A 14,279-nucleotide genomic window follows, 5' to 3' on the forward strand; every position below is an offset into this window, starting at 1 on the left:
TCGGTTCTGTTGGAGATTGAGGTCTTGGGCTTCAAGGCATGGCACTCGGAAACCGAGTGGTTATCCAGCCGGCTGGTAATGTTAAAAGCCTAACAAGCGAGTCGGGGCTGTTGGACAAGATAAGTTTTGCATTCTCAGGCGAGCAAGCTATTCGAACGCCACGAGCACAGACACCACACATCTTCCCCCTGGAAGCTGGTTTGAATGTGTGCATCGCTGCGCACATTCAAGAAGCGAAACTAATGTCTGCACTGCGCCACCGGCAGACGAACTGTGGTGATGGGAGATCTTAGCAAAAGGAGGGGGAGGTTAATCATAGCAATATTCAAGAGTAGTGAAGATAGGGCTGCTCCTTGTGGTGTACCTATGGAGAGGAGCGGAATGACGTCGGAGCGGAGACCACTAATCTGGTTGACAGACGGAAAGCGGTCCAGAGAAATAAGTGGGATGGAGATGCCACGATGTACGCATACATGTACGAACGGACGCACCTTTCCTTGGAACCAGCCAAATAGTCCACAATGAAAAGGTTTTATGACCAAAGTCGATAAAATGGAAATGAAAAAAAAAATTCAAAGCACGACATTTAAGTAGCCATTGTGGACATCTACGTGAAGGAACAATATGAAACCGTTCATAAATAAAGTCGACACAGTTTTTGAATCAGGCGTGGCTCGCACAATCCGGAAGCAGCTTTTCAGCGACATTATCGTCCCCTGCTTCCGGACGTCGCCCGAGGGTCCAGCTGCAGTTGCACCAGCTCCAACAGTGCCGAAAGGCAACGGCAAGCCACTGGGGCGGGGCGAAGCTGCGCCTCTCGTACAGGAAGATGGCCACCAGCAGTGTGGCGAGTGATGCCGCGAAGGCCGGCGTGACGCTGAACGCGTCCGGGAAGAGCACGGCCGAGGCGACCGAGTTGAGCAGACTGGAGGTGGCCGACAGGTGGTACTTGACGATGTTGTCCAGCCGCGCCACCACCAGCGCCACGCAGAGCCCGTGCACGCCGCTGGACACCACGGTGGCCACGAGGAAGGTGACCACGTGCCCCACCAGCTGGTCGCCTGCGAGTGAGAACATACAACGGCGATGCTCGCAGTTGTGGCAACAGTTCCTGCGTGGTGTATATTTTAGCTGCGATAGCTGTCACTTCAGCAGCATCTTCCCGGAGACATCCGTGGCGTGCCTGGAAATCTGCTATATACTGTCGGAGGGCTTCGTGAAATAGCCTGGTCATGTAAAGCCGACCTATGTGTGGTTGTAAAAGGTTCCTTTAGAGTTGGATCAACTTTTTTGGCTATGTACAGTTGAAAGGAAGATAAACAGTATAACATTTTGCCTGCTTAAGGAATACGATGACGACCACAAGCGGCTATATTGAGGGCTGCAAGCAAGGCAATAACGTAGGAATGAGTGCCGCCCTTACGCTGCACAAGGGGTTCCTTGACGAGTAGGGCGGCCGCAGCTGATATGAGGGCGCTGCCGAAGTAGATCTGGCTCTGCTGCTCCCACAGGGAGCGGCCGTCGTTCTTGAAGAAGTACTGCGAAGGAACGCGCGAACGTGCGGGAATAAAATACAATGCAGTGCAGAGCAGTGATTCGCCATAATGGGCGGTGGCGCCGTTATCCTCTCATCGCTTCCATGCACCACTCACGCTCTTTGCCTCCCTTTCTTACTCCTCTCTTAGTGAATTGAACGGAGGTTTGCCCAATGCAATTCAATTTTCCCGCCTCCGCAGTGCTCGCGCTCCCTCTGACTGGAACAGCACGAGCGGAAGTTCTGTCATTTTTATTTTGCCTCGAATGTACCTGTACTTTTCATTGCGCAAGCAGACGGGGACATGTATGACCAGTGCCAGCTGTTCCACGAGTTTCGAACGGTTCTGCTTATATAAACCTCCTGTTCAAGTAACCTCAACTTTGGCCGGAAGGCTGAACCGAGCGACAAGCGGGTATCTTTTAGATGCGAAGCATCTCATGCTCAGGGCTGTGTCCCTCCCTCCCTCGTTGTCCGCCGTCCGCACTCTACCGCGCATGCGCGTCTCTTCAGCCCCGTCAGCGTTTGGGCTGACGTCAGCGCAGTCCACTATAAAAAGAAATAGTTACGCGGCGCCCGGTTTCGATCCCACGACTCTCAGGCCGCAACGGGAGGTACGTGGCGCTCTTCCCACTGCGCTACAAACCGAGATTGGAGCATGTGCTACGAACGCGCCTTATGTCCTTCCCTCATTCAAACTACGTCAAGAAGCTACTGATACAACGAAGGCACGCGAAGCTGAACGTCACCGGAAACGACGAACTGAAAACTAATGGGAACTTTAGTCGACCCCATGGCTGCTTCGCATACTACTCAGGGTTCCCCTACGGGAAGATGGTGTACTTTTTTTTCGAAGCCTCGGTTACGGTGCGTGATTCCTTGTGGCCATTTTTGGGTTGATGACGCCACGTGATTGTGGTGGCTAGATAGAGTGACAGCGGACGAGCTACAACTACAAGCGGGGCACCTATAGTGCTCTGCACTTAGAAGACGCTTAACCGTTGCACAACAACCCGACTTCGCCTAAAGTGTTAAAATCCGAATTGCATGTTGTTAGTCTCGCAGCGCCCCTCGTGTAACCTATAGTGCGCTCAGACGAGATGGCACGGCGGACGAAGGTGCCGCTGGGGGCTGACTCATTCCCACCTCAACGTATCGGCGCACACGAAGGCAGAGAATTGCACATTGTGGGCATATGCTTATGCCGTAGTAGAAGCATTACATGTGCGTTTGGTGAGTAAGGATTGATGCCACTGGCAAACTGGCGTGCGTGACTGAGTATATAGGAGATGTGTTCCGATTTCGAAACGGCTCTACTTGATCATCGGAGTTGCCAAAAATACAGGAACGCCACCACCGTGACCGACATTTCTGCGGGAGCCGTACCTCTGTGTAGACAGCTGCAACGGTGGAGAGAGATCCGCACATCAGCGCTAACAGGAGGGCAGTGGGGCCGGCCGAAGAGGCGTTTCCGTTGGCAAGCTTTTCGCCCTGGCTGGTGAGAACAGCCACGATGATGAGTGCCCCGCCAACCCACTGCGCCAGCGTCACCGTTCTCTTGAAGAGGTACCTGCGCACGGGGACGAGATTTATTTGAAGCCTTTGAAATGCTGCAAAATGCTGTAAAATGTAAAACTGTAAAATCCTTTAAATCCTCAAGGGTGTAAATTTACACTCCTACACCCAGTGATTTCAGTGATTTACTCCATTAAGGGTGTAAATCACTGCCTATACCGAACATTCTTACAACCTAGCAAAAACAGAAGAAAACACCATTTCGGGTGTTTTTTCGTTTATAAAACCCTTACAGCCTAGCAAAACCATAAGAATACACCCTTTTAAAGGATGCGTTATTGTTAATTTTACCCTTTAAAGGGTGTTCGTTGTTTTTTGATAGGGTGTAAGGGTGCTATAGGTGATAGAATGTAAGGTTGCTGTTAACCGCTGCAACCAGCAGTTCAATGCTCATTTTTCGAAAACACAGACTAGACAAGATGGTCACGGGACAAGCGCCATCTGCAAACCACCTTTCAAAGTTCATGGCATATGCTTCGTTGGTTGTCCACCCTCCCTGTGTGAAACAGCTCATGATTTTCTGTTCAGCCGAATCTCGGCGCAGAACCCCCAACTCCCGACTCACCGGTAGACGCAGAGCGTGATGATGATCTTGCACTGGACGAGCACGATCCAGACGGCGGGCGTGACGTAGTGCAGGGCGAAGAAGAAGATGTTGTTGGTGAGCGTGTAGATGAGAGAGGGCAGCAGGAATTTGGGCGAAGGGCGCATGCGCAGAGAGCCGCTCGTGGCCACGTGCATGGCCGTGACCAGGAGACACTTGAGCGCCTCGACGAGCGCCACCAGCAGCGTCTGCTGCACCGGGTACCGGCCTGCGAACCACGGGGAGGGACGGAAGCGGGCACCACCACTTTACAGGGTCGACTGCAAACTCCGAGTGGACCCCAACCTTCGCGTGCAGGATGGCCCCTCTCCCCATGTGCCCATGTGGGACGGATGCGTACAGTCACGGACACTTGAAATGAAAACACGATAATATTAGCCAAAACAGGAAAAATAAAAGGATATGGATAGTGGAGATGTAATAATGGCTCGCTAGGGGTATATCTGGAAAGACACATCTTATATCTTTGTTTACGTAATAAAGCCACTGGAAAAGTTCACTTGCATGGAAAGAAACCAGGCTGTTTGTGTGTTTTGGTTCCTATTTTTGTGTACGCGTTTCATTCGTCCGTGCCTGTACATACAGGTAATCAAGTTTCTGGAAAGTAGGGAGCAATGCTTCCAGCCATAAATTATCTCCCAGGGAAAAATTACCCTACCTGCCCTCAAGCTTCTACAAGCCCTATAGCATCTCCTCCTATCGTCTGGACCCCAGCTCACGTCTCCCTCTCCAGGAACGAAGCAGCACGTTGCTGCCCGCGAATTCCACTACCGGGCACTCCCGACGAGGCCGGACGACCTGGCCGCCATGACATGCACACTACACACATTACCAGCCACCTACTCCAATAGTTCATCGCACAACCACCGCACCACCGCACCCTACGCTCACCAACAAAGAATCCCGCATCTGGCGACGTTTCCAAACAGACATACAACGGCAGCACCCTTTCTCAAATCTCCCCCAGCCGTTTCACCTGCAACTGCCCTTACTACCAGACCCTAGCCAGTGCCACAGCCCCCACCTCGTACTCTTTTGACCACACTACCCCTTCCCACTCCCCTCACCAACTACCGAGCAGAGGGAATGCGTCCTGACCAGCTCGGACCTGCAGGACCAGCAAAACCTGATCCTGCGGGTAATCCGAGTAGCGAAAGCACGCGACTATCTGGACTGGGGCGGCCACCAATCTGCTCTAAATTGGTAAAATAAACGTTTATTACTCCTCCTCCCAGAGACGATAAGACGTGTAGGGAGAGATGAATTCAGAAAGACGGTGAAGCTACCTTCGGTGGATGTCAGAACTTCGGCCAAGCGCCAAGCACAACCCGAGGTTCTTTCCTCGAGTTGTACTTGGCGCTTGATCGAAATTCTCACGATGATGTACGAACTATCCTGCAGAGACGCGGTAATTCATTTTGGCGCAATGTTTGGAGACACGTACGGGGAATTTAGAAAAAAAATTGCGTTATCTGTGAACGTTCGGCAAACTTCAAATAGTTGAATTGTGTTGCCTGCACCGACTTCAAACCCCTTTAAGTTATGTCTTCTGTTTTGCGTATGAAAAGCCAATTACCAAATCAAAAACCAAAAATAAATTACGTTCTGTTCAACGTCGTTTCATTGGTTGTGCTTTCTTTGGCTTAGTGCTTCAGTTATTCAGATCTATGCAGAAAATAAACCCTCTAGTGCGAGCACTGAGAAATGCCAAAGTTTGTTTCACCGAAATACAACCTCATGTGTGGTGCTGCCTCTTTTTTGGGCAAATAGGTGATAGATGCTCGGCGTCAGAGCCTAGATAATCCCAGATACCGCAATTAGGACAAGTAGCCAAGCCAGGCTTCGCTATAAAAGGCGCCCATCAGTTTACAATGCTGCCCTTAAAAAAAATCACCAAGGCTGAATTGATACCTCTAGCCTGCAAGTCAAATTAATTTTGAGTGAATGTAATCAGGTAAAAAATGTGAGCCATGGAAGTGAGCTGGATTTCTAGCTCCTCGACGTCTATTTCACGGTATATGGGGCCGCCGTGAGGTGAGGCCGAGGTGCAATCAAGGTTTTAGTGTGAGTGATGTCACTACAACTTTATGCGAGTTTGGTAACTATATATTTGATGTACAGGTGTGGTATTCGTGTTTTCTATAAATTGCTTATCGCAAAAGTAGAAAATTCTAAAGGAAAGCAAATGAGTTTGATGAGCTGGACTCATGCGGCTCGCAGAAAGAAATTGATTGTTTCGAACCTTGCTGACGCATACAGGTTGGAAAATGATAGTCTGTGGAAGTTAACCAGAAATGAAATTTATTTTCAGCCAGAAGTTTCCGCGCCGGTTTATTATACACTGCTGGTAAACTGCATACCCTTCAGAATATGCATTTATTCTCTGTTCACAAAGAGAGAGAAAAAAAAAGAAAAGTGTTTTTATCGACATCCCTTCGTCGTTAAAGCGGGATTCACACGACGGAGGAACCCTCTCTTTTTGGCCCGCGAGACCCGCTCACGTGACCGGTTTTAGGCTCCGCCCCGCGGTGGCTCCGCGAAAGAAAATGCCTCCGCATGTTTTCGCTCGACGGCGGTGGTTCTCGACGGGGAATGGAACCTGTTCCTCGGCGCTGTCGTCTGCTAGTCACTCCGCGTAGCTCCGCACGTGTGGATGCGCCGCCAGGCCGGATAATCCGGTCACGTGCTGTTGACGTCACATATCCGTCCGCCTCCGTGAGAGGGTTTCTCCGTCGTGTGAATCCCGCTTAAGTTGCGGTATTTTTACCGATTTACGAAGGCAGTCTATATCAGCTACACAATTTTCACTTGAAATTCAGCGTCAGAAGAAATGGTTGCACGAAATATGACTTGTTTTCAGTTCGTATCATGGGGCACAACAAGGCGCATCTAACTATTGGCGCACTTCAATTATGCTCACTGATGACGTTACTGATGACGTCGTTTTGGTGACGTCATCATTTACGACACTAATTACGTCACGACACACGCTGATTTGATAGCTTGGCTGCTTTAGTATGTCGAGGTTCGATTCGTGCAAGCGATCCTGGGAAATTTTGGACAGCTTTGCTGAGTTGGTTTCCTGATAAACATAGAGGAGTTTTACGGCACCTTCGATGGTACCGCGTATTTTGAGATCGTCAGAACATACTGTGATTCCTTTTAAAGCAACGCTTTACTACTTTCGTCCAGCGATTGCGTGGAGGATGCGCAAGTTCACCTTTTGACCCCACCCCTTGCAGTGCATTGCGTGATTCGCCGGGCCCGCTTTCGGCGCTGCGCACAAGTTTTCAGTCGTTCTGCTCAACTAGCGGCGGCGGCCGCGTCGGCTGCGGCCGCTCAGCTGACCGGCAGCCGACCAACTCCGCAGCCTCCCGCGCATGCGTCGCTGGATCATCTCGGGCTACGTGACTCGTCTTGCGCGCGGCGAAGAGGAACGACGCGTTCGCCGTGAATGAAAGCGAGACCGAGCCTCCTTCTGTGAGCGTTGCACGGGACCGAACGGCTTTTAGCCGTGGTCGGCCATACAGCTACATCAAAGGTTAACCAAGCGAAACCAAGACTCAACCAGACTAAACGAAGCTTTTGCTTTGCATATCCAAGGTTAGCTGACCTAAGCCACGGCCATTTTTTTCGTCGTGCCGTCATCGACAGAAGCGCTGGCTTCAGGTTATTGCGGGCCGCATCTGCGCGATGCGCACTGACCTTTGTTCCAGTGTTGTAGTGAGTAGCTGCCCACCATTTTACAGACTTCAGTCACAGCGGTGGCGACCGACAGGGCCACCACGAAGCGCAGTGACGTCACCTCCCGCTCGAGGGAGCTTGTTCTGCCGCCGCCGCCGCCGTTGTCCGACGCCATCCTGACCGCAGGCAACTGCGAAGTCGGAGACGACAAGCGCCGCGTTAGCCAGGCGCCGGGCTCAGGCGCTAACAAGAGCTCCGCCCTGCACGGCACTGTTCAACTGAACCCCGGGCAGCGTTTGTACAGAGGGCAACACACTTGTCTATAACACATGTTTCATACTTATAGCGTTATCTTGCCTCAGGTGAAAAGCATGTGAAAAAAAACTATTGTGCCATTCTGAAGTCTTAACCATATATTTTGACCTCAACGTTTTTTGTGACAAGTTTGAGTTCGCAGTTTTGAGAGGTAACTAGTTGAAGTTGAACTCAGTGTTTTAGACAAGGGTGTTGCGCACTGTACTTTTAGGGCCCTAACTAGGACTGCAGCTGCATAGCGCCAGCCAATGAGGGTAAGCCCCTGCAAAAGTTGATGAAGAAAGCAGGAGACAACACGGTGAGAGAGGATTTACGAGTTCAGAGGGAACGGGCGCGAATTATAGCAATTGATCGGGCGTTAGGGCACTCATTTCGGCGGGAGTGGTCGTTTGTTGCGCTGTTTGCCAGTGCGCACGAGTAAACGGCTTCATAAGTGGGAGTTACACCGTTACCCGGCAGATGGATGTTCCGGGGTAAGTGGCGAGGTTGGCGTGGGACGGACTCGTTGAGGCATCTTCGTGTTACCACACGCGCTGACTGCGCTGGCACACGCACACAAATGCGCACACACTCGCACGCAACGCATGCACACACACAAACACAGAGCTAAAGACAAGCAAACACACACGCGCGTGTTTTAATGGACCCTTTTAGGCGTTTAGCGGAGATAAGGTGTTGTTTTCGGGCGTTTACCATTGGGGTTTTACACTCCGAGGGAAAAAAAAAAACCCTAAGATGCGCCTGCAAAGGAAAGGTACTTATTTTGACTACTTTATTGAGACCACACACGCAATCCGGCGTTGTAGTATCCGGGATTTTCGCATCTCGGCGTTTCGGTAGTTCTACCACCAGGGGGCTAACCCCAGGCTATATATATGACGTCACTGAATAAATTATTCTCAATTTTGGCTTGACTCTTTCACCGGGCGTTTGTCTCCTGCTTCGCCCTTCGGGGCCGTCGCCGACGCGACACTACAATGGAGGGAAAAGGTAGTTTTCGGCATAGAGTTTCATACTAATATACACTAGAGGGGACACTGGCGCTAGTGTCTATGCGAGCCGTTGATCGTCTGCTTCAACCAACGTTTTTAGATTAGGTCAGTTTGCAAACTGCGCCTCGAGAGGCGGTACCATTTTGTCGCCATTCCGACAGGTGGCGCTGGCGTTGCGTTGAGATCTAGTTTGAGGAGCGAGGCTCGCCCCGGCCATGTGTTTTCGCTGTGCTGTTGGCGCTCGCCTGCTCGTCACGTCTGTATTAACGTATTAGCTCTGTGCTGTCATCGTGCATACATATTTTAGTGGATCTCTGAAGTGTCGGTGCGGTTTGTTGACGACCTGCGCGCCAGGCTGCCGTTCGGGGTATGCTTCGGAAGCGGCCAAGTCCGTGCAGCGGCATTTCTTCAAATCGCCAAAGGGTCCTGACGGATTGAAGGGGTGGGAAATCGCGATTCCGCGGAAAAACTTCAAGGTTACGCCATAAACATACGTTTGTGACATTCATTGTGAGCCTTCCGACGTCGTCAACTGTTACGAACACGTCGTGAACGGCCAAACTGTAAGGATACCGTAAGGCAGGTGGACTCTGAGAGACCGCGCGGCGCCCCGTATTTTCCCTGACATACCTGAGCATCTTTCGCCACCAAAGACGTCAAAGTCATGCCGCAAACCATCCAAATGGATGACAGTGGTTCCCACCTATGTTGCGTCCTGCCAAAATGATGGGCCTTTGCGCGAGGAAACTGGCGTAAGTGGCGCGAGTGGTGTAGGAAGCGCCGATGTCAGCACGTACGTTGGGAACTGCATGAGTTGTGGTTCGCAGTTATGCAGGAATTCAGCAAATGTTCGACATTTCAATCGTAGAATGTGAAGGCTTCGTCTAGCCAGGTTATCTTCTACAAGCTCGAACATTCTGGGTGCAATTGTGCTGATTGAGAAGGGTGCAGTAGTCGGGCAAAACTTGTCGGATGAAGTTAATTCAAGAGGTTTACTTGTACCGCCGTGTAGCTACAGCGATAAAAATGGGAATATTCACCCTCAGCTGTCAAGGCAGGAAAATGTAGCAACATTTATTCGCTACATTGTTGCCTTAAAGATCCGCCCTTGGAACAAATGTTACCTGTTTCCAGACGTTTCATCCGCAACAACTGCCTTGAAAGGGCATGCAGTGTGTGTGGCACAACATATTCACGGTGCTGTCAGATCAGATCCCTACCCGGCGCGGTGGCTAAGGCGCCGTGCTGCTGGGCGCAAGGACTCGGGTTCGATTCCCGGCCACGGCGGCCGCTATTCTGATAGAGGCGGAAAGCGAAAACACCCGTGCGTTCGAGATTTCAGCGCATGTTAAAGATCCCCTACGTGGTCAAAATTAATCCGGAGCCTTCCACTACGGCACGCCTCATCACCTGTGAAGCGTCGGCGCGTTAAACCGCTTATAAATAAATTAATCTGACTAGTCAAAACTGAGAAGTGTTGCCTATCTGTAGATTGCAAAAAGAAACGAGCAGGAAAAATCGACGCAGAAGACAGCATAAGCGATGGCTCAGCGGAAAAACTACCAGGCTAAACGCTTTAAAAAATCGGCATAAGCAGGGCCACAAGAAGATAAGTGAAGGCTAACGCTTTAAAAAATCGGCATATCAGGACTACAAGAAGATAAATGAAAGTGTCTGTGACCCTAACAGATAGTCCATCAGATTTACGATCCAACAAAAAAGAATAGCAGTACGACAAACATTCTCATCCGAGAAAAAACGTTTATTTCTTTTAAGAAACCACATTTATACCTGTCAGGGAAATAAAAAAAACATTGGTTTAATAATTGGTTCAGTTTTCTTTGTTAACAGCGAAGCTGTTTAACAAATCATAATTTTTCGTGTCCGCAGTTAAAATACCAAGAATTTGCTGAGCGCGTGCACGTGAGCGCGCACGTCAGCACTTGGTTTCCAATCGGCTCACTTGATCAGTTTTGTTGGGGTTGTAAATATGTTCTTGTGAAAACGTACCTACTGCATTGACTTCCACAGCATAAATAAAAATGTCGAGGCGCCTTTTCTTGATTCCAAGTAGATGGCTGACTATTGTAGGCTTTCCCGCAGTTTCAGAAGTGTAAGACGTGTTCGGGTATGCTTTAAACATTATTGAGCTATAAGGGATCCCGTACTGGGGAAAAATAAATGAAAAAATAAATAAATGGAACGGGAAGCAGCCGAAGACAAGCGGACTGTGCAGTGTTTGCCTTGTCTTTTTTTTTTTTTCTCTCTTAAGTACAGCTGTTTCTCGTTATAATGTCGATAAAATTGTAAACCCTCAGTCACTGAAGCGTTAGAGTAGAGCGAATTTTTATTTCGCATGTCAAAGAAGAACATTAACGGTGTGCGGTGGTCGTTCACCGGCGCCTTTCCAAGCAAGGAGTAGCAGACGACGCGCCGAGACCGATCTCAACGCTACCGCAGCGCCACCGCCTGGTCGGCGACAGCACCGGCCCGCGCCGCGGTGCTTGGAAGGCCGCGCTCTTTGCCAACTGACCTAATCTAAAAACGTTGGCTTCAACCCCCATGAGGGCGGCCATGCCAGATAGACGTGTGATTTTCGAACTTGGCTTGACTATGCCAACATCTTGACTTGACTCGAAATATCTTTTTTAAATTGAAAAGCTACAACTAATGTTTATTACAGTATAAATTATTAGTCGCATAAACAACTTGTACTATACGTTAAGTTTTAATTAAGGTTTAGAAGTACTCTTTTATAAGAGGGAAAGTGATTTGTGAACGGCATACGCGGCTGAGTTTAGCGGAGCCGGTGATTCGGCGGCGAAGCGTATTTTTTCTCGTTTTTTTTTTTTTTTTTGCTTGCGAGTCGGCGGTCATGGTCAGCGGTGGCATCGGTGGCATGTGTCTGCTGAAGGGCCGCTGCACAGCGTTAAATTTCGTTCTGGAAGACTACGAGTAGCGGAGCGACGCGTCATATAACCCCAAGTAAGTATACACGGTTGTTGTTCATTTCCACTCATAAGTGTAATTGTTGTCGCCTTACCCGACGTGCGGTCGGCATGCTGACAAAATCGTGAAAGGACGCTGAGTAACAGCTGATCGTTTGCTTTGGTTCCTTAAACAAGCCATAACGGCCAACTCGACCACGGAACTCGACTATATCACCTCTGTTCGTCGCTAACACGCAGACGATGTTTTATTGACCGGATGGTTAATCGGGTTCTTTCTTTGTTGTACTATTCGTGTATTCTTGATGTCTTGACGCACTGTAGAGCTGTTTCTGTGAGCAAATGTTAATTTTATATGTTGAGAGCGACAAACGTAGGAAACAGGGTATCTTATCAGGCCACACAGCGAAAAAATGCTCGTACTTCATTCGTGTTAACCTTCCAGAAGACAGCCTCGTCTTGCTAAGAGCGGCAGGCATGCAGGGCGTTCTGGAGCAGTGGGCTGCATTTTACGGGAGTTCCTAATTTTGTGAAAATTCCCGTGTAGAATGTTTCTATTAGATGACCAATAACGCGCACTGATATATCTAAGCACCGTGTGTGTACATTACACGCCCACAAGTACCAATCATCACCTGTCTAACCGAGGTCTCACGCCCAGATATAACCAGGTACGCGTGTGAAATTGAAGGCTCTCTATTTTTTCCGGTGCCTCTATACAAGCGTGCCGAAGCGCAGGAACAGTTTGAAATTACGTGCGAAGGTGTCAAACAGCGTAAATGTTGCTGATCAGACGGTGCTTGCCTAAATAGCAACTAAATAGTGCCTCTGGGGTACCATTTCCATAATACACAAGCTGCCTTCATGCATTCGTTGTTCCGTAGCTGTTCCACAATAAGTTCAAAACATTTACTCATTTTGTGTGGTTGTTCAGTCTTGAATAATCCAACTGCTAAAGTCATGTCTTGTTAAAGCACGACCTCTGAAAACATTGTTGGCGTCCTGTGAGTTTATTGTATGTGCCTTCTCTTTGGTTTAAGTAATGACTTCAGTGTCAACACGGCAGCGCGCAGCTGATCGTAACTGTGTGTTTTTATGAGAAAGCCAGAGTCATTGAATATGTTATGTTGCTGGAACCCTTTTTGTAAATAAGCATGCTGGTGTGCTGGATTTTAAGAGTGCATACTTGTGCTCTAAATATCTGTACAAAAGCCTTGCAAAACCTTCAATGATGCCATCCATTTCGATACAGGTCCCAGCTGTGTCAGCAGTGCAAGGAGCAGACCAGCAGGCAACACAAGAAGCTGCACCAGGCATGCAACCAGTTTCCAAGTCAGGGTCATTGGATGGATCATCAGCAGCACAAGACAAGGCAGGCATGCCGCCAAGCTGCCAAAAACACAAAAATTCTAGCAAGGGCCACTGTTGAAAAAGCAAAAGGGCTTGGGGAGAGGTTGATTGCAGCCTACGATATGTAAATAGTAAAAACAATCCTGTACATTCAGCTGCACAATAAAGAGAAAAACAAGTGGTGAGGAAAGTGCCTTGTAGTCCATGGAAGATGTTCTTTGAATCTTGCTTGTTAGGCACTCAAGATTCGAACTATTTTTCTCGGGTGCAAAAAAATTAGTTGTTCAAAACCATCCATTGTATGCATAAATGTGACTTATAGCAGTGGCTTCATTTGCGATAGCCTTGGCACAGCATGAAACCAACTTCATTTAACTACCATGAGCAGCCATTCGAAGACTTGTGTACGTGCTTATTGAACTGAAAGAATGAAGTGGAAGTATTCTGCGTGGTATTTTAGCCCACTGTGTTCCAAAGTGGTATTCACTTGAGGGACCCTGCTGAGGAGGACTGTGTGTGGTGCCAATGACTGTGAGAGAGCTGGCACGTCCTCACTGCCCATGTAAACCTCTATTGAAGCCAGGTTCTATTGTGCACCTTTCACAAACTTTTTTGTGACGCCGCCACCTCCTCCAGCAACATATTCATGAAGGTGTGACGTAGGGGATCAGCTTTCACCACGTGAATGTCAGTTAAAACTTACATTATACGTTGTGGCTGCAGTTTTTTGTTTATGCACCATTGATGTCTGCCCAAACAATGGATTGAAAAATGTTAAGCTGCTCTTTCCCATCTTGCACTGTCAGTATGGCTCAAAAGGTTCTGATCAGTGGGGTAGAAGGCTGCCTCGCCTACTTCTGGCTGTTATCAAGTTGCAGATTGTATCCACCCACTGCTGTTCACTGTGGCTGTATATTGTCATGCCGAGTGTACGCTGTTTTAAGACCCTTGTTTTGTTCGTTGATCAGATATTGTTGCCCTGCTTCTACTGTGCTGGCAGATGCTGATCGAAACACTTCTGCTCTAGGGTTTTTTTTTTTTTTCTAGCTAAGCTTTTCTAGGGTTCCTTTCATGCAATCTTTTTACCGTAACCTAACGTCGCATTTGTTCACCACTTACAGTAACCATTTTGTTGATTCCTGCATAAAGCAGCCTGCGTACATCAGTATGCTGGTTGCGAAAATGGCAATGCTGGTAGGTAGCTACAAACTAAATCCTGGTACCAATATGTTCACAGTGGCTCTTGGATGGGACAATAAATACATTGATGCGACATG

At 48.9% G+C, this 14,279-nt stretch overlaps 1 protein-coding gene and 1 long non-coding RNA gene across 2 annotated transcripts; one reads left to right on the top strand and one right to left on the bottom strand.

Moving 5' to 3' along the window:
* Positions 1 to 524: 524 nt before the first annotated feature.
* Positions 525 to 7,573, bottom strand: LOC144159285 (uncharacterized). The gene is made up of 5 exons (XM_077690678.1): positions 7,419 to 7,573; positions 3,675 to 3,921; positions 2,921 to 3,104; positions 1,424 to 1,538; positions 525 to 1,061 (listed from the first exon to the last, which is right to left on the bottom strand). Exons 1-5 carry the CDS (start codon positions 7,570 to 7,572, stop codon positions 664 to 666), a joined length of 1,098 nt encoding a protein of 365 aa, XP_077546804.1. The 5' UTR covers position 7,573; the 3' UTR covers positions 525 to 663.
* A 3,728-nt stretch (positions 7,574 to 11,301) lies between these two features.
* LOC144159284 (uncharacterized) lies at positions 11,302 to 14,279 on the top strand. Its single transcript, XR_013320272.1, has 2 exons — positions 11,302 to 11,689; positions 12,905 to 14,279. It is a non-coding gene; the product is annotated as an uncharacterized LOC144159284 (long non-coding RNA).

Source organism: Haemaphysalis longicornis, unplaced genomic scaffold, assembly GCF_048455015.1.
Source record: "Haemaphysalis longicornis isolate Haplotype H1 unplaced genomic scaffold, Haemaphysalis longicornis Haplotype H1 scaffold_10, whole genome shotgun sequence".
Classification (NCBI taxonomy): Eukaryota; Metazoa; Arthropoda; class Arachnida; order Ixodida; family Ixodidae; genus Haemaphysalis; species Haemaphysalis longicornis.

Excerpts from the sequence above, each read along its gene's own strand:
- LOC144159285 (XM_077690678.1), bottom strand. The coding sequence starts at position 7,572 with ATGGCGTCGGACAACGGCGGCGGCGGCGGCAGAACAAGCTCCCTCGAG. Across the intron at positions 3,105-3,674 it reads ATCACGCTCTGCGTCTACCG|GTACCTCTTCAAGAGAACGG; the intron begins GTGAGTCGGGAG and ends CCCCGTGCGCAG. Across the intron at positions 1,062-1,423 it reads CAAGGAACCCCTTGTGCAGC|GCGACCAGCTGGTGGGGCAC; the intron begins GTAAGGGCGGCA and ends TCTCACTCGCAG.